At 45.2% G+C, this 19,218-nt stretch overlaps 1 protein-coding gene across 1 annotated transcript; it reads right to left on the minus strand.

The window, feature by feature from the left end:
• Nucleotides 1-7,692: 7,692 nt before the first annotated feature.
• LOC102832905 (RING finger protein 113A-like) lies at nucleotides 7,693-8,784 on the minus strand. Its single transcript, XM_006866735.1, has one exon. The coding sequence runs from the start codon at nucleotides 8,765-8,767 to the stop codon at nucleotides 7,715-7,717; it is 1,053 nt and encodes a 350-aa protein (XP_006866797.1). The 5' UTR covers nucleotides 8,768-8,784; the 3' UTR covers nucleotides 7,693-7,714.
• Nucleotides 8,785-19,218: the final 10,434 nt, after the last annotated feature.

Here is a 19,218-nt window from a genome sequence, read left to right on the forward strand (position 1 = left end):
GAACTTGAACAGACAGACTTTGTGGGCTCAAAGTTCAGGGATGTGCTGTAGTCATTGGAAATGCCCATAAGCGGGTGTGAGGGTGCATGTGGGATACACGGGGGGGTAAACTGTGGGGGTACACTATGGGGTACACTGTGAGGGTGCATGTGGGCTACACTCTGGGGTACACTCTGGGGGGTACATGTGGAGTATACTGGAGGGGTACACTGTGGGGATATGCTGTGGGGTACATTAGGGTACACTGTGGGTACACTGTGGGGTATACACTGGGTACACTGTGGAGGGTACACTGGGGGTACACTGAGCCATCCTGAGCTTTGTAGGCTCAGTTCTTAGTCCCCATGGAAAGAAAGGAAGCACAGACAGGGTGTCCTGCTCTGTCCAGAGAGAAGAATCTGAAGGCAGTGGCAAAGCAGTCTCCTCTCTGAGGAAAGATGCTTCTAGAATTTTCTTTCCTAAAGCTTGGCAAACCTCTCCCTTGGGGTCCCACCAACTGATGAACTAACAGTGAGGGGTTTCTTCCCTGTTCTTTCTGAGCACCGAATGTAGTGAAACTCATTACCACAGCCTCACTTTTGGTGAGGGAGGCTCCATCTTAACTGCTCGGGCCAGGAGCGCAGACGTGTCAGGCACAGTGTGTAAACGTTACAGTGTAAAGCGGAAGAACTCTCACGTGGCTGTGTTCAGCTCCCAGGAAAAGTGAACATGAAAAGGAAACACTTGGAATCTCACAGAATTCATGTTTCCACAGAAGGATCTTAGACTGATCTAGTTGCCAACCCCTGGCCCATGAGGCTGTTAAACCAGGAAGCCCCCAGTGAGGTGACACCCTAACTAATGGCTCTGTCCTTGTCTTGCAGATCCAGTGCCCATCATGGATCAAACTTGTCACTAAAATAAAACAACAAAAACAAAGGACTTCTCTTTCTTTAGTGTATTTACACTTGGCAAATGGGTAGAGAGGTAAGTGGTGGCCTCAGCAGCTTTTAGCCACAGGTAAACCAGAAGCTTTGCTGCCGATCCAAGGCCACAGCCCTGAGGTGGGGCTGTTTGGTTGGCATGTGTTCAAAGAACAATTTTCCGCTTAAAAACAGGAATAATCTAATTCGTGTGTGTGTGTGTGTGTGTGTGTGTGGTTTAGGTGGAAGTTTGCAGAGCAAGTTAGTTTTCCATTCAACACTTTACACACATTTTGTTTCATGACATTAGTAGCAAGCCCCTCAATGTAACAGTCTTCTCGCTTCCTCCTTGGGCTTCCCTAGTTTCATTTGTTGTCCTTTCCTGTCCTTTCCTGCCTTCTGGGCCTTGTATCAAAGGAAATGCACTATGTAAGGCAGGTAGTAAGGTGCACTTCCACCCAGTAGAAATCGCAGTGCTTTGTAGCAGGAGGAATGTTTTGGATGGTTTCCAGACCTGGACCTAGGAGCACTGTGTCTCCAGGAAATGCCTTCATGGAATTTCACCTGTGCTAGGAGGAGATGGAGGGGACAAGGCGAGGTGGCAAGACTGCATTCTTGGGGCTGGCTGGTCCTAGTGACTTAGCCACAGGCAGCCAGAGCCTGGTGGGTTTTTTAATCTGGCTCCTAAGCCACCAAGAACATGGAAATCATTCATGGAAATCCCAGGAACTATCAGGTGGGGAGCCAGGAGTGAAAGAGCCATAAAACAATAGATACTGGGAGTCCCTGGGAAACCGGAACAGACACAGCAGAGTCACCTCACCCCAGGGGTGAGCTAGGGCATTTATATCGCCCTGGTCATTGGTGGAAGGGGCCCTAGTGGTACTATAGAAGGAGCACTGGACTGCTAACTGCAAGGTCGGTAGTTCAAACCCATTAGCTACCCCATGGGAGAACAAGGAGGCTTTCTGCTCCCATAAAGATGGGCAGCCTGGGTTAGGTTTGATTTTGGTTTGGTTGTTGCTGGAGAGCTAGGGCAAGGGGTAAGCCCTGTACTAGGTGGACCCCCCCCCCCCCAAGGAAGAAACGCAGATGTTGGTGGTTGAAGCCACAGAGCAGTAGTGCAAGGGGAGGTGGGGTGGGCGGGGTGAGGAAAACCTGGAACTCGGGTAAGCCACAGACCCAGGTGACCTGCTGTGAACACCACAGGTGGGGTTGGGCCAGGCCCGCCACCAGGAGCCACAGAGCAGGGCCTGGACAAGGCAGCACTGAGAACTAGTAACCAAGCTAACAAGGTAGATGGTTGCTTTGGGGTCCGTTTTGACTCAATGGTGACGCCGTATGCTACATACATATGGGGTGTTGTGTAGGGTTTGTGTTTTGGTGTTGCTTTTCATTGTGGTGAAAATATATATGACCAAACATCTACAGGGTCTTCAGTGGCTGATTTTTCTGAAGTAGATTGCCAAGACTTTTTATCAAGGTGCTTCTGAGTAGACTCAAATCTCCCACCTTTGGATTAGCAACGGACAGATTATCTACTTACTCCATTTATGCCACCCAGGGGCACTTCCATATGTAAAAGCCTGGTTAAAAAAATCCAAGACCTTGTCCCAACCCCATACCTCTGATTCTGAGTGAAGACCACCAAAAGAAGAGATGGGAGCAGAACGTGTCCTTTGGATCTGGAATCCCTGCATTGGGACCTCCTAGACCCAGGAGCCAGAACTATAACAGCTGAGACAGCAGAAGACAGAAGTAGCAGCAGGAGATGGCACGGTGGGCTTTCTGCCCATTGGATGCCTTTGGGCAGGAAGGCTTGGTGGCAGAGTCGGGTGCCTCTGGCACTAAGTAGAGCTAGCGACAGAGCCAGAGGATGGGGTGCTTCAGGGTATTTATTGGAGAACTAAAAGAGTTTGTGAAACTTGATCAGGGCAGAAGTCAGGTGGAGGGACTAAGGGCCAGAGGAGAGGCTGTCCTGCTGAAAGCACCTGAATGTCCCTGAACCTGAATTATAACCTGTTACTTCCTTAATAAATCCCATCGCTGTGAATATGGTCTGTGAGTTCTGTGTGGCCACTGCAATGAATTATGGAACCCAATAGAGAAGTCCAGAGTGCATTAGGATGGATGGCTGGTGTCAGAACTGGTAGAAAGGTTGGAGAGAGGAGGCCTGTCTGATCTCCACTTCATAGGAATTGGCCTTGGGCTACTACTGCTGCAGCTGCTGAGTCTTCCTCCTCAGGAAGTCAGAGGTCAAGTGCCTCTGCCAAGATATATTCACAGGGGGCCATCCCTAGCTTCACCAGAACTTTCCTTAGGAAGCCAGCCTCTGAGGAATGCTAATTTGCAGGTTAGGGTGGTGTCATGCTGTTTTTCTGATTTGCAGGTCAGGGGGAAGGGACCAAGACCCCCTGACTGCAGCCCTGGACAGCCTGGCTCTTCTGACTGGAGACTTGGCTTCTTTTTCTGGGTTTTCTTTGGTTATAAATGTCGGAGAAATGAACTCAAACTGGCCTAAGGAAGAGAGAATGTATTGGCTCCTGTAAAAGTCAAGAGGGAAAAGGGCAGAGTAGTTAATCTTACATTCCAGGAACAGAGGACCCTAGAACCATCAAGGGAGAACAGCGCGAGCGGAATGTGGGACCCTATCCAGAGAAGCAGGGACACCAGAGATGGAGGCAGAGATGATGACATGGAGAGAGGGAGCAGCTGAGGACTCTAGACTCATGGAAAGAGAAAGGCTGTGTGCTGGCACCCAGGAGGCAGGCTTGCAGAATGTGCCCTTAGATTGTTTAAATGATTAACTATTCCTGCATGTCTTCGTATACATCCCATCCCCCCAAAAAACAGAATAAAAGCAAATACTATTGCATGATGATGCACAGAGGAGGCTGTAATCACTGCAATGAAACAATGAGTATAAAACCAATGTTCTCCTATGTAAATTATTACTCAACTCAATAAAAACTTACAAAAAAAAGTCAAGGGAGAGTTCTGGTTCAGATGTAGCACAGTCTATTGGGGCAGGCCACATCCCTAGGACCCATTTCTCGCCATCTGCCCTTGTGGCACTCTCAGGCAGGCAGCGCCCCCAAGCTGGCAAAATGGCAGCAGCCCCAGCCTCCCAGCTCCCATGCTCAAGTCTGGAGGGAGGAGGAGTCTGTCTCCCAGCATCCCTGCTTCAGTTAGGTCACATGTCCCTCCCAGAATCCTTTGCTCTATTTAGGGAAAATAGAGTCCTGAGTGTCCCGGCTGCACAACCACTTAGCCCTCAGGGTAAAGCCACGGATAGTTTGAAGACTATATTTAAAAACTCCTCATCGATTGATGCAGAAAAGGCCTTTGACAAAACCCAGCACCCATTCCTGATAAAAACATTAAACCTACTACACGGTCACAGTAATCAAAACAGCCTGGTACTGATACAAAACAAAACAAAATTCCTCAATATAATTAGGACCATATATGCAAAACCAACAGCCAACATCACTCTCAATGGAAAGAAAGAAAGCATTCCCCTTGCAAACAGGATCCAGACAAAAATGCCCTTTATCACTGTACCTATTCAGTACTGTTCTGGAAACTCTTTACCAGAGCTGTAAGGCAAGAAAGGAAAATTAAAGACATCCAAATTAGCAAAGAAGCAAAACTCTATTTGTAGATGATATGATCATATGCTTAGAAAATCCCTAATGACTCAGTAAGAAAACTGGAACTCATTTAAAGATCCAGCAAAGTGGCAGGGTACAAGGTCAATATACAAAAATCAGTTGGATTCCTTTATACTAATAGAGTTCTGAAAAGGAAATCAGGAAAACAGAACCATTTGCAATATAGCCACATAAAATACAACATACTTAGGAAAAATCTAACCAGAGAACCAAACACCTATACAAAGAAAATGACAAAACACCACTACAAGAAACCAAAAGAGATTTTTAAAAATGGAAGAATACACCAATGCTCGTGGATAAGAAGACTTTACATTGTGAAACTGTCAACACTACCCAAGGTAGTCTATTACGTATAATGCAATCCCAATCCAGATTCCAGTATCATTCTTTAAAGAGATGGAAAAACTAATCACTAAGCAATGCATATAACCCAGCTTCTCGGATTATTTGCTCAGCATACAGGTTGGATAAGTACGGTGAAAGCAAATAATCCGAGAAGCTGGGTTATATGAAAAAAATGTGGCATCAGGATTGGAGGAAGACTCATTAACAACCTGCCATGTGCAGATGATACAACTTGCTTGCTGCAAGTGAACAGGACTTAAAACATTTACTGATGAAAATCAAAGAGCACAGCCTTCGGTATGGATTACATCTCAATGTAAAACAAAAATCCTCACCACTGGACCAGTAAACAATATTCTTATCAACGGAGAAAAGACTGAAGTTGTCAAGGACTTCATTTTTCTTGGATCAACTATCAACACTCAAGGAAGCAGCAGTCAAGAAATCAAACGACGTATTGTATTAGGCAAATCTGCTGCACAAGCCCTTTTTAAAGTGTTGAAGAGCAAAGATGTCAGCTTGAAAGATTAAGGTGTGCCTAACCCAAGCCATGGTATTTTCAATAACCTCATATGCATGTGAAAGATGGACAGTGAATAAGGAAGACCGTAGAAGAATTGATGCCTTTGAGTTATGGTGTTGAAGAATATTGAAAGTGTCATGGGCAGCCAAAAGAACCAACAGATCCGTTTTGGAAGAAGTGCAGCCAGAGTGCTCCTTGGAGCCCAAGATGGCCAAACTTCGTCTCTCATACTTCGGACATATTATCAGGAGGGACCAGACACTGGAGAAGGATAGCATGTTTGGTAAGGTGGAGGGTCAGAGAAAAAGAGGAAGACCCCCAGCGAGATGGATTGGCCAAGTGGCAGCATCGATGGACTCAAGCGTGGCAACAGTAGTGAGGTTGGCCCAGGATCGGGCAGTGTTTCGTTCTGCTGTGCATAAGGTTGCTATGAGTCGGTACTGACTCGATGGCAGCTAACAATAACAAGCGATGCATTACTGAAAAAGAACAAAGTTGGAGGTCTCTCACTTCCTGATCTTAAAACCTACTACACAGTCACAGTAATCAAAACAGCCTGGTACTGATGAAATGAAAGACACACAGATCAATGGAAGAGAATTGAGAAACCAGAAGTAAACCCATCCAACTACACTCAGTTGATCTGTGACAAAGGGGCAAAACACATTAGTGAAGAGAGTCACTTTTAACTAAACAAATGGTGCTTTCAAAACTGGAAATTCATTTGCAGAGAAATGAAACAAGACTCATATCTCACATCATAAACAAAAGTAAACTCAGTGTGGATTAAAGACCTAAATGTAAAACCTAGAAACATAAAGACCATTAATAAAAAAATAGGGACAACTTTCTTGTTGTAGAAACTCTGAAACACGGCATCAATACACTACCAAACATAACTGAAAACCCACAAACAGCAGAAGACAAAATAAATGACTGGGAGCTCCTAAAAATTGGACACTTACGTACATCAAAAGATTTCACCAAAAGTATAAAAAGAGAACCCACAGACTTGAAAAAAAAATTTTTGGCAATGACATCAGACAAGGGATTATGTTCTCAAATTTATAGAACACTTCAACAAGAAGATAATTCCATTAAAAAATCAGCGGAGGACATGAACAGACACTTCACCAAAGAAGACATTCAGATTGCCAACGAGCATATGAAAAAATGCTCACAATCATTAGCCATTAGTGAGATGCAATCCAAACCAACAATGAGATATTATCTCACCCCAGCAAAGTTCAAAACAGAAAACAAGAAATGTTGGCAAGGATTTGGAGAGCCTGGGACCGTTCTACACTACTTGTGGGACAGAAAATGGTGCAACCACTATGGAAAATGGTATGACATTTTCTTTAAAAGTTGGAAATAAGAAATAGCATATGACGTAGCAATCTCTCTACTTGTTACATACCCTCAAGAAATAAGAGTTATAACACTACACAAAGAGGAAAACCCAGTAAAAATGAACTATTGGCTAGTCTCAGCAGGACTGATTGAAATCATGCCTTCCTACCCGAGATCAGCCATGGCCCCCATTCCCTGAAATTCCCTAAAGTCAAACTCTTTGCCCAACATCGACTTCAGAAGGTTGCCCGGCTGTCACAGGTGTCCTCTCCCAGAGGGATTGCCAATTATGTTTACCCCCGAAACCAAACTCACTGCCATCTAGTCGATTCTGACTCACAAGGACCCTATATTTGGAGACTATAAATCTTTACAGGCACTGACAGCCTCCTCTTTCTCCCATGGAACTGCTAGTGGGTTTGAACCACCAACATTTCAGTTAACAGCCCAATGCCTCAGCACCACCAGACCTACTTTACCAGACCCACATTGTCTCTTTTTTGTCCTGGGGCAAAGTTCTCTTTCACCAATGACTAAGGACTCTGTCAATTTGGGCCTCAGTTTCTCGTAACAACTGCCTCCAAACAGTATTTTGGTAACTTCTTATCAAAAAGAAATAGGGGAGAGGCGTCTGGGGAAAAGATGGTGACGTAGGCAGATGCACTAAGGAGACCCTCTGCAACCAAGATGGGAGAACAAGTGAAAGAGATACAGATGGTGATCCTGGAACCCTGAGCTTCAGAAAATAGGGCAGAGAGGTGGACAGAGAGGTGGACAGGAACAGCAAGAGAAGCAAAACAGGTGGGCTGTCAGCTGACGTGAGAAACACTGCCCACTAACTACCTTTCCAACCTTCGAATTCCAATCACCAGTAATTATCAATACATTTTTGTTTTCCAAAAAAACCAAAACATTTATTCTGAGATTTGAGAATTATGAGAAACGGAAGTAATGGGAATTGGATCGTTATTGGGGTATTCTGGGAAATGGAAATCTCCACCCTCTCCTGCAGCTTGATTCTTCTCCAGTTTGGCAATCAATTCTTTGGCGGGATTGAAGATGCCATTGGTCTGCTGGTCACAGACATAGCAACGTGGGGTGGTGCGGAAATGCTGCAGTGCACAGCTCTCGCAGAAATAATGCCTGCACTTAGTGACCACTGGATTTTGGAAGGTCTGGCGGCAGATGAAACACTTGAATGGCATTTCCTCATCATCGCTTCCCACTTCATAGTCTTCGTCCTCTTGCGCACCATAGCGATCCTCATCAAGCTCACGTTCGATCTGCCACCCGTGCTTGTAATCTGAGCGGTCATGAAGGAACTTGCAGCTGTCTCCAAAGCCACAGAAGCCAGTCTCCTTGTAGTCCTTGCAGATGTCGGGCTGGTAATCCCAGCGCACTGTGGCACGTAGATGCTCAGGAGCTCGGATGGGGCCCTTCCTGACCATCCCGGAGGAGGCATTGCCCATAGACAGATCCTTGGGCTTCATGAATTTCGGATAATTGTTGATTCCCCGGTAGATCTTGTCATCTTCCTTGCCCCTCAGCTCCTCCTGGATCTTCTGGCTGCGCTCAAAGATGGCTTGTGCGTCAAGCTCTTTCTCTGTGTCTAGCTCGTAGACAGCAGTCGCACCCATGTCCTCTGGCCCCACGGGTTTCGCTGAGCGGGTAGACTTGTAGACCACACCTACACCTTCAGGCTCATTCTCCTCCTCACTGCTCACGCCACCATAAGTAGCCTTTTGCTTACCGCTGCCACGCGTCTTTTGTATCATTGGGTTGTGGATTGGCCTCTTCTCTAAGCGAACCACCGTGCTGCCTTCCTCACTACTGCTGCCGCTCTCCCCGGGGTCTTCATCGCAGACAGGGCGCTTTCTGCGGCCTGCACCACCTTGGCGCCCAGGCTTTTTGAACTGGAAGATGCACACGTGGTCTGTCTGCTTTCCTGGAGAAAGTTGCTCTGCCATTTCAGCGTACTGAGCTCCCAAACGGTTCCAGCTTGCAGGGCAGTGCGGGCCGGTCACGTCACCACACACCCTTGCGCTTGGCTGTGTGTTGGAAGAAAAGGAAGTATCAATACATCTTGATTGCACCTTGAGCTTTTATAGCGGCTTCACAAACAGCCGCCTGAGAGCACATGATGCAGCTGGAGGTGGTAGGCTAGTGGGATAGAGTTCTCCCTTGTTCCCGTGCCCTCCTGGGAGCCAGCAGCCTGCCCAGTCCTGTCCTCACCAACCCAGTGGCCAGTGGTACCCTCCCCTGTGCAGCCTCTGCCTGGGGGGTCAGGCACCAGGCACACCACGCCTTGCTCCTGGAGGCCTGTGAACTCACCCCAAAGTATGCTACACAAACAGCGGACGGAGAACTGTGTTCAGACTTCCGGTCTCTGTCACATCCACCAGGAGACAAGGGGTGAATGCCTGAAAACACATCAATTAAATATAAATATGATACCACAATGTCTCAGAGAAAACTGGCAATTTCAGTTTACATGAAAAAAAAAAACAAGACAAAGTGCTTCAAACAAGTGACCAAACTACAGTCGGAAAATATAATACCAGAAATAGTATCAAAACAACTTGATTGTTGTTGTTGTTGTTAGGTGCCATTGAGTTATTAATGACTCCTAGGGACCCTATGCACAACAGATGAGGAATTTAAACACTGCCTGGTTCCTGATAAAGAATTTAAAAGAATGCTGTTTAGGAAGGAACCGTCCTTGTAAATGCAAGAAAGAATTCAAGAACAAGAACAAACTGACAAAATAAATAAAAAAGCAGAAACTATACAAAAACAGCAATTAGAAAGCTAGAAGATTAATACTAAGACTTCAAAAATAGCACACTGAAAGGACAAAGAAGTAGAGTTCAATCAATGGAAGGCCAAATCAGTGAGCTTGAAGACAAATCTCTCCATTCATCTTCAAGAGGTATAACAACAACAAAAAAAAATTAAAAATCTAAAAAAAGATTTAATGTGGGACCCTATCAAGAAGAATAACTTAAGTGTGAATGGAACTCCAGAACAGGCGGAAACAACAAAAAACACCACCCAGAAAATTGTCTAAAAGTTGCTGGAAGAAAGCTTCCTTAACGTATGTAAAGAGCTCTGGTAGCATAGTGGTTATGAGTCTGGCTGCTAACCTCGAGGTCAGCAGTTCAAAACTACCAGCTGTTCTGGGGAGAAAGATGAGGCTTTCTGCTCCCATAATGGTTGACAGGCTTGGAAACCTTATACAGGGTCGCTCTGAGTCAGAACCGACTCCACAGCACCACCACCACCATCATCATGTGTACTCGGAATCCAAGAACTGAGGGGTCGACATATGCAGCTTCAGCCCCAAGGCAGCCCCCCACCCACCTCCCCACAGCCACTTCCATGCATTGGACATCGGCACATCCGGTGGGTTCCTTCTGATAGGGTGAGAGGAAGGGGACAGGGTAGACATTGGGCAGGAGGACGTTCCAGCTCCTCCCTGGTCCTCGGTCCTCATCCCCCCCCCCACACACACACACAGGACACACCCCACTGGCTGACCTGAGGCCTCTGTAGACTAACAGTGGGGAGCCTAGAGGGTGGGTGGGGTTGCCCGCGTCACTGTGGCCCTCAGGGCTCTCCCTGGAGTGGGTCAAGAACCCACTAAGGGAGTCTGAACTGGGAGCTGATGCATTTGGGGAGCTGTTTTTTTCTTGCAATCTCGTCAGGACGGGAGGCGAACTCAGGGTGGGCCCAATGGGAACAAACCACAGAAGTGAGGTTCTTGAGTGATGTGGCAGCCACAGCTCCCAACTGAGGTAAGAAGGGATGGAAAAGGGACACATTAACACCAAACAAGTGCTCCTGTCTCAACCCTGCCCATAGGACAATACTGCCCCTCCCCGAGAAGCCACATCCTTGAGGCAAGAGGGAGGAGAGCAGCCTAGAACAGAGAATCAGATTTCCCGTTTACCTTAAGCAAACCAGCTCCTTGGAAACCTCCAGGGGAGAGGTGAGCCAACCCACATATCCCAGAATCCCCCGGGCTCCTGGAGGGGGCGCCTTCCCCTGCGCATTCGCGGGCGCTGCAGGGGAATGTAAAGTGTCTCCTCACGTACCCCTCCGCCCTTGAGTACTACTCCCACCCAGCAGCAAACACAGAAAGACCATTCAGGGCTTTCTGGAAATGCAAATTTCATCCAAATTGGATTCTTCTTTTCAAAGGCTTTAAAGCTCCACATTCCCACAAAGAGCCATTCAGCCGTCCAAGACTTCCTGGGCTGGAGTTTCCTTAAAAATATTTGCTTTTAAAAGAGAAACTGAAAACCCACCGGGTAGCAGATGGGCCAGCTGGGATTGAGAACAACAGAAAGGAGTCCAATTGGGGGGTGCACATGTGTGAAGCCCCTACTTTTGCTGCCTGTGCTCCCACCCCCACGTTGGCCTTGAATTCATTCTTTCATTCAGCACCCTGCTTGTTAGAAACTGGCCAACTGGGACCTCAACAAGACACAGCTATTGCCCCCATACAAACTCCATTCTACTGGGCTGGACTGTTGCTAAATGAACCAACTCCCCTTCCGTCCCTTTCTACCCTTGCATCTATAGGGCCCCTGTACTTCCTCCCCTCCACTGGTGAAACTGGAAGGTTCTGGCCTCAGCCTCCCTCTGTTGACTCCAGGACTGAGCTTCCCCCCTCCCCAGAGGAACAGATCCTCCCCAAGATGGCTGACATGTCTGTTAATAAACATCAGGCACTGTAAACCTAGTATTTCTATCTAGGAGTCCCTGAGTGGGGCAAACAGCTAACCCACTCACCTAACCAAAATGTTAGCCGTTTAAGTCCACCCAAAGGTGCATGGGAAGAAAGACCTGGAGATCTACTTCTGAAAAATCAGCCGTTGAAAACCTGTTGCTACCAGGTGGTTGTTAAGTGCCATCAAGTTGGTTCCAACTCATCATGACCCCTGTGTACAACAGAATGAAACACTGCCTGTTCTTGCTGCATCTTCACAAACATTGCCAAGTTTGAGCCCATCTTTGCAGCCACTGTGTCACTCCATCTTGTTGAGGGTCTTCCTGTTGTTCACTGATGCCCTACTCTATCAAGGATGATGTCTTCTGCAGGGACAGGTCCCTCCTGATAACATGTCCAAAGCGCCTATGAAACAAAGTCTTGCCATCTTGGCTTCCAAGGAGAATTCTCGCTGTACTTCTCCCAAGGCAGACTTTTTAATTCTCCTGGCAATCCATAGTATATTCAATAGTCTTTGCCAACAACTTAATTCACAAACATCAGTTCTTCTTCAGTCTTCTTTATACACTTTTTAATCACACTGAGGTGATTAAAACATCATGGCTTGAGTAAGGTGCACCTTAGTCCTCAAATTTATATCTCTGCTTTTTAACACTTTAAAAAAGTCTTTTGCAGGAGATTGGCCCAATTCAGCGCATCGTTTGATTTCTTGATTGCTGCTTCCATTGGTGTTGATTGTGGATCTAAGAAAAATGAAATCTTTTCTCTGTTTATTATGATGTTGCTCATTGATTTACTTATGAGGACTTTTGTTTTCTTTATGTTGAGGTGCAATCCATACTGTAGGCTGTAGTCTCTGATCTTCATCAGTAAGTTCTTCAGGTCCTCTTTGCTTTCAGTAAACAATGTTGTGTCATCTGTACATTACAGGTTGTTAATGAGTCTTCCTCCAATTCTCATGCTGCTGTCTTCATGTAGTCCCGTTTCTTGGATTATTTGCTCAGCATACAGATTGAATAACTATGGTGAAAGAATACAACTCTGATATATACCTTTCCTGATTTTTTAAACCATTCAATACCCTCTTGTTCTGTTCAAATGAGAACCTCTTGGTCTATGTACAGGTTCATCACGAGTACAATGAAGTGTTCTGGATTTCCCATTCTTTGCAATGTTATGTACAGTTTGTCTGATCCCCACAGTTGGATGCCTTTGCATAGTTAATAAAACACAAGTAAACATCTCTCTGGTTTTCTCTGCTTTTAACCAACACCCATCTGACCTCAGCAATGATGTACCTTCTTGCACATCCTCGCCTGAATTCTGACAGCTTCCTGCCAATGTACTGCTGCAACCATTTAAAAAATTATCTTCAGCAAAAATTTACTTGCATGTGAAATTGATGACATTGTTTGATCATTTGGATCTCGTCCAGTCGGTTGGCCAGGTAACTGTCTTCCCAATATCTTGGCGTCGACGAGTGAATGCTCCCAGTGCTGCCGCACCCGTTTTTTGAAACATTTCAATTAAACTGTGTGGATCCTAACAAATTATGTATAACATTTTGAAAAATGGAAACTGCAGACCACTTAATTGTGTTTATGCAGAATAGGTACACGAAACAAGAGGTAGCTGTTTACAGAGAACAAGAGAATACTTCGTGAAGCTACCATGTTGTGGTTGTTAAGTGCCATCGAATTGGTTCTGACTCATAGGGACCCTGTATAGGGTTTCCGAGAAGCAGCTGGAGAGTTTGAACTGCTGACCTTGCAGTTTAAACTAACCTTGCAGTCCAGTGCTTATGCTATAAGAAGGACCACATGACCTGGCAATTTCCAAGAAACTTGAAAGCACAGATACAGACAAACACATGAACACCAATGTTCACTGCAGCCCTTTTCACACTAGCCAAAAAGGTGTAAACAGCCCACATGCCCATCAATAGATGAATGGATAAAAACAAAACTGTTGCAGACCGTGTAAGACTAGTCAGAGGTTCGAGGCCCTCTAGGGCCGAGTGTAACAAATGAGGCCACTGGCAGTTAATGGCAAATTGCTTTCATATTAATATTCAGGTATATATATTAAATTAATACACTGGAGCATTTGAAAATCCACAGATAAATGTGATATTTTCCTAAAGCCAAGACTAAAGGTTGCAAGGTTAAACCTTTCTCCAAAGGATTAACTAAAAATATCTTAGCTACTTCTTGGTTCTTTGTTCTATAGACAAAGAACCCATCCTCCCTAATCCCTTTTCCAGGTGCAGCCCATTCACCTGGGCGTCTCCTGCAGAACTCTCAACTTCCCCCAACTGACCTCAGGGGCTATAGATATGTTAATTGGGCCTGAGAATCCAAGTTGCTGACCTGGGATTCGAACCAGTGAAGTACAATGTAAAGTTACCTGATTGTCTGGAAAATTACTGATGTTAGCTGTATCCTGTTTTAGTCCCTCCCAGCTTGGTGTGAAACTCCTCCCCTAAATAAAACAGAGGCCCGAGCCTCCCCAGGCGTGCATTACTGGTTGGCAGGCATGGAGTAAAGATCAGTGCATTACTGGTTGGAAGGCATGGAGTAAAGATTGCGGTGCGTTACGGGTTGGAAGGCATGCATTAAAGATTGCAGGGCAGTGAGTCGCTGCCTGCAGAGGCCATGATGCCTGTAGTCCCAAGTCTGCCCACCAGTGATGTATCCACCCTGGCTTTGGGGTGCCTCATTGTCTCCCTTCTTCTGTTTGTCTGTGTATTCTTTCGCTATCCCTATCGCCGCTGGATCTCCCCTCCTCGTGAACCAAAAACTCGTGACAACTATGTCGGGGTCAGACCAAAAAGGTGTAAACAGCCCACATGCCCATCAATAGATGAATGGATAAAAACAAAACGTGATTTATCCATAACAGTCAATAATTACTGTGCTATTAAGAGAAATGAAGTCCTGATACTTGCCTCAGCATAGATGAAGCTGAACTGCATTATGCTGAGGGAAGTAAGTGAATCACAAAAGGATGAATATAATCTTAGTAAGAGAGCTAGTGTAGACCAATGCATAGAGACCCAAGTTTATTCAGGGGAGGGAGGGGAAAGGTAGCAGTCACTGAGTAGGAAGCAGTGAGTTTGACTATGGTCACTGATGTCATTGATCTCATGGAAACTGTACATGTGAAATCTTAAATTGGCAAATGTTGTACAACCCATATTTTCTTATGATTAAAGCAAACTCTGGTAGCGTAGTGGTTACGAATCGGGCTGTGAACCTTAAGGTCAGCGGTTCGAAACTACCAGCTGCTCCGTGGGAGAAAGATCAGGCTTTCTACTCCCGTAAAGATTTACACCTTCGGAAATCCTGTACAGGTCGCTATGGGTCGGAACCGACTTAACGGCACTTAACAACAACAACATGGAGCACAATGCTACTGTGACACACAGGATCAAGCTGATGGCAACTGCTGGGGGCTGGGAGTGGTAAGTGTCTCATATGACCCCTCCTCTCTCACTCTCTGTTGCATCATGGCCCTTCATGTGTATTTTGTAAAAAATATTTTGCAGTGTGTATTTTGTAAAAAAGAAGAATAACATTGCCTTACATAACCAGTGTACAGTTACCAATTTAAGTAAATGTTACCTTTGCTTTGGTAAATATTACTTTTATTAACCATCTAGATTTTAATTATGGTAATTGACCTACTAATGTCCTTCACTGTATTTTTTCCCTCTAGCCCAGGATCTAGTTTAGTACCAGGTATTGTATTTGATTGTCATTTCTTTCTTTTATTTAATATAGAGTATTTCCACAGCCTTTCTTTTTATTCAGGGGGGTCGCGGAGAGTTAGGGTTAGGCCTATGGCTAGGACTAGGTTAAGCCTAGGACTTCATTTAGTGTTGGGGTGTGGCTAGGACTAGGGTTAAGGGTTTAGGGTAGGGTGGGGCTAGGGCTAGGAGTAAAGCGTGGTCTAGTTTTAAGATTACAGTTAGGTTTGTTTTTATTTACTTTACTTTTTCTTGAAATAGACTTGATTTCTTCATTTGGAAGTTCTGTGCCTACATTATTCTCTCTTTTTTACTTCATCTTTTTATTGTTGTTGTTGCTGTAAACTGGTATCTCTGGATCCCTATTTTCAGTCTTGTATATCTTGTATACCAGGATCTCTGGTAGCGTAGTGGTTACGAATCGGGCTGTGAACCTTAGGGTCAGCAGTTCGAAACCACCAGCTGTTCCACGGGAGAAAGATGAGGCTTTCTGCTCCCATAAAGATTTACAGCCTCGGGAACCCTGTACAGGGTTGCTATGAGTTGGAACTGGCTTCACGGCACATAACAACATAATTGCTTTCCTTTGAATACATCTATATATTAGATGCATTGTAAACAATATGTTCATGTATGTTAGTCTTAGGTTGTTGGTTCTCTGTCCAAACAACTGCCTTTAGTCTTTTTTGTAATACTAAACAGAGGGCTCCCAGGCCACAGAGCAAGTAAAGCTGAGTGACTTTGGTCAGGAACCTGCTTGTAGAGAGAGGTGCCTCCAGGCATTTAAGTGAAGGGACTAAGTTTGCTGACCCACAAAACTAGAGCCGAGTGCCTTCAGGCTGAGGCTATGGTAGACGGGTGTGTCTTTGGACATTTATTAGCAGCTGACTGAGACAACTATGCCCAGAGCATTTTCTGATCCTGTATTGTAACCTGCTAACTTCCCTAAAAAGCTCCACATCTATGTGTGCCAATGACCCTAGGACCCTCAAGGGAGAAGAACACGAGTGGAATGCGGGACCCTCTCCCGAGACACAGAAGCATCAGAGATGGAGACAGAGGTGATGACATGGAGAGAGGGAGCAGCTGAGGACTATAGACTCATGGAAAGAGAAAGGTGTGTGCTGGTAGCCAGGAGGCAGGCATGCAGAATGTGCCCTTAGGTTGTTTAAATGATTATATATTCCTGAGTGTTTTTGTGTACATTACCCTCCCACCCCCCCACCCCCCCAAAAAAAACCCAAAACAAACTAGAGGAAATAGAAGCAAATAGTTGAATGATGATGCTCAGAGGGGATTGTAATCATTGCAATGAAATGATGAGTATAAAATCGATGTTCTCCCATGTAAAGTATCACTCAATTCACAATAAAAACATTAAAAAAAAAAAAAAAGATTTTTGCAAATCTTTTAATTTATTTGGAAATGCTCTAATTTTGCCATCATATTTGATGGGCAATTTTGCTAGCTATATGATTCTTGGTTGGCAGTTTTTTCTTTTCATTGTTTTATATATGTCATCTCATTGCCTTCTTGCCTACATGGCATCTGCTGAGAAATCAGAGCTGTCTTATCAGTTTTCCTTTGTGGATAACGTTTCATTTTTCCAGAACTGCTCTCAGGATTCTTTCCTTGTGTTTAGTTTAAAAAAGTTTGATTGTCTTGATTTTCTTTTGGGAGTCTATCCTGTTTGTAGTTCGTTCAACTTCTTGAATGGCTATATTCTCATCTTTCATGATGTTAGGAAAGTTTTCTCTGAAAATTCTTGGACAACTTCCCCTATGTTGTTTGTTTTTTCCCTTTGGTCTCTTCCTGTTCTAGAATTCCAGTCACAGCTAAGTCATTCCCCTTGACAGTGTCTCACATGAATCTTAGTCTTTCTTGAGATTTTTTTGACTTCTTTTTGCTGTTGTAGTTGATGCCAGGTTCTATCAGTCAGTTCCAACTCATGGTGACCCTCTGCACAGCAGGACAAAACACTGCCCAGTCCTGCACCATCCCCACAATTGTTCCTCTTGTTGTTGTTGTCAGGTGCCATCGAGTTGGAACCGACTCATAGCGACCCCATGCACAGCAGAACGAAACAATGTCTGATCCTGGCCCAACCTCAGTACCGCTGCCACACTTGACGCCATCAGTGCTGCCATCTGACCAATCCATCTCATTGGGGGTCTTCCTCTTTTTCTCTGACCCTCCATCTTACCAAGCATGGTATCCTTCTCCAGCGACTATTCCCTCCTGATAATATGTCCAAAGTATGAGAGACGAAGCTTAGCCATCTTGGCCTCCAAGGAGCACTCTGGCTGCACTTCTTCCAACACAGATCTATTGGTTCTTTTGGCAGCCCATGGCACTTTCAATATTCTCCTCCAACACCACAACTCAAAGGCATCAATTCTTCTACGATCTTCCTTATTCACTGTCCAGCTTTCGCATTCATATGAGGTTATTGAAAATACCATGGCTTGGGTCAGGCGCACCTTAGTCCTCAAGCTGACGTCTTTGCTCTTCAAATTGTTTCTCTAGCGGATGAATATTGAGAGATTTGTCTTCAAGCTCAGTAATTTGGCTTTCCATTAATTCAGTTCTACTTCTTTGCCCTCTCAGTGTATAATCTATTTCTGAAGTCTTATTGTTAATCTTCTGGCTTTCCAATTGCTGTTTTCAATTTTTCATTTACTTTATTCGTTTGTTCTTACAGTGTTTTCCTGAGTTCTTCCTTGTTTTTGTCATTCTTCCTCTCAATTCATTGAAGGCACCTAAACAACATTCTTTTAAATTCCTTATCAAGTAGTTTGATACCATCTCTGGTGTTATGTTTTCTGACTCCATATTTTGGTCACCTGTTTGAGAGACTCTGTCTTGTTTCTTCATGTAAGCTGAAATTGTCTTTTCTAAGACATTGTAGTGTCATGTTTATCTGTAACTGGTGACTGTGTGTCTATGTGTTCTCAGTAGTCTCCTGGTAGATGTGGTAGAGACCGGAAGTGTGAAAGCAGTTAGTCCCATGTTCACTGTTTGTTTGCTGTAGTTCTGGATGGCTTCAGGTGCCTCCCAAAGCAAGGGAGTCCTCCTGGTACCCAACCTCAGGCAGAGTGGAGGCTGCGCAGGAGGGGATGCCACTGGTGGTGGCAGGATTGGTGAGGACAGGGACAGGACATGTCCCCAGCTACCAGGAGGACATGAGAGTAAGGGAGAAGTCAACACCTTCTCCCAACCCACAGTTAACCTCCAACCATATGCCATGCAGGCTGCTAATGTCAACACTTTGTGGCGCTAACAAAGTCTCAAGATGGCCACTGCTCCACACCAGCTGACAGACTGACTCTTCTCTCGCTGCACCTATGTAGCTTCTTCTTCCAGTTGGTACTCGATCCACCTTTCTGCCCTAGCCTCTCAAGTTCAGGGTTCCAGGATCACCATCTGTATCTGTTTCCATTGGTCTCCCATGTCTTTGGTACAAAGGGTCTGCTGAGTATGCCTGCCTGCTCCGCCATCTTGCCCCAGAAGACCACAGCCTTTCTTTTATGACACTGCTATGGTTGAAGACTACTGGCCCCTTCCTCCTCCTTTTTAAAAATAGACTTGGTTTCTCTGATGTTTTTAATAGTGAACTTAAGAGTCTGTATTCCAGGTTTGGCTACTCCATGGGTACTATGTCCTTCTCAGGGCATCAGTGGACCAGGTGTCCATCTGCTCAGCACACAGTAAACATGTTGCCCAGCTTCTCTGCTGTCTAGTCATTTCACCCTTGTAACAACTAAGCCACCTGTGGGGCAACACTTTGTGATTGTTGCTAGCTGCCGTCAACGTGGTGCTGACTCATGACAATCCATGAATACCAGAAGGAAATCTAACCCAGTCCGGCACCATCCTCACAGTCTGGTGTGTTTGAGCCCATTGTTGCAGCCACCATGCCAGTTCATCTCATGGAGGGA

This window comes from Chrysochloris asiatica, unplaced genomic scaffold (genome assembly GCF_000296735.1).
Source record: "Chrysochloris asiatica unplaced genomic scaffold, ChrAsi1.0 scaffold00096, whole genome shotgun sequence".
NCBI lineage: Eukaryota > Metazoa > Chordata > Mammalia > Afrosoricida > Chrysochloridae > Chrysochloris > Chrysochloris asiatica.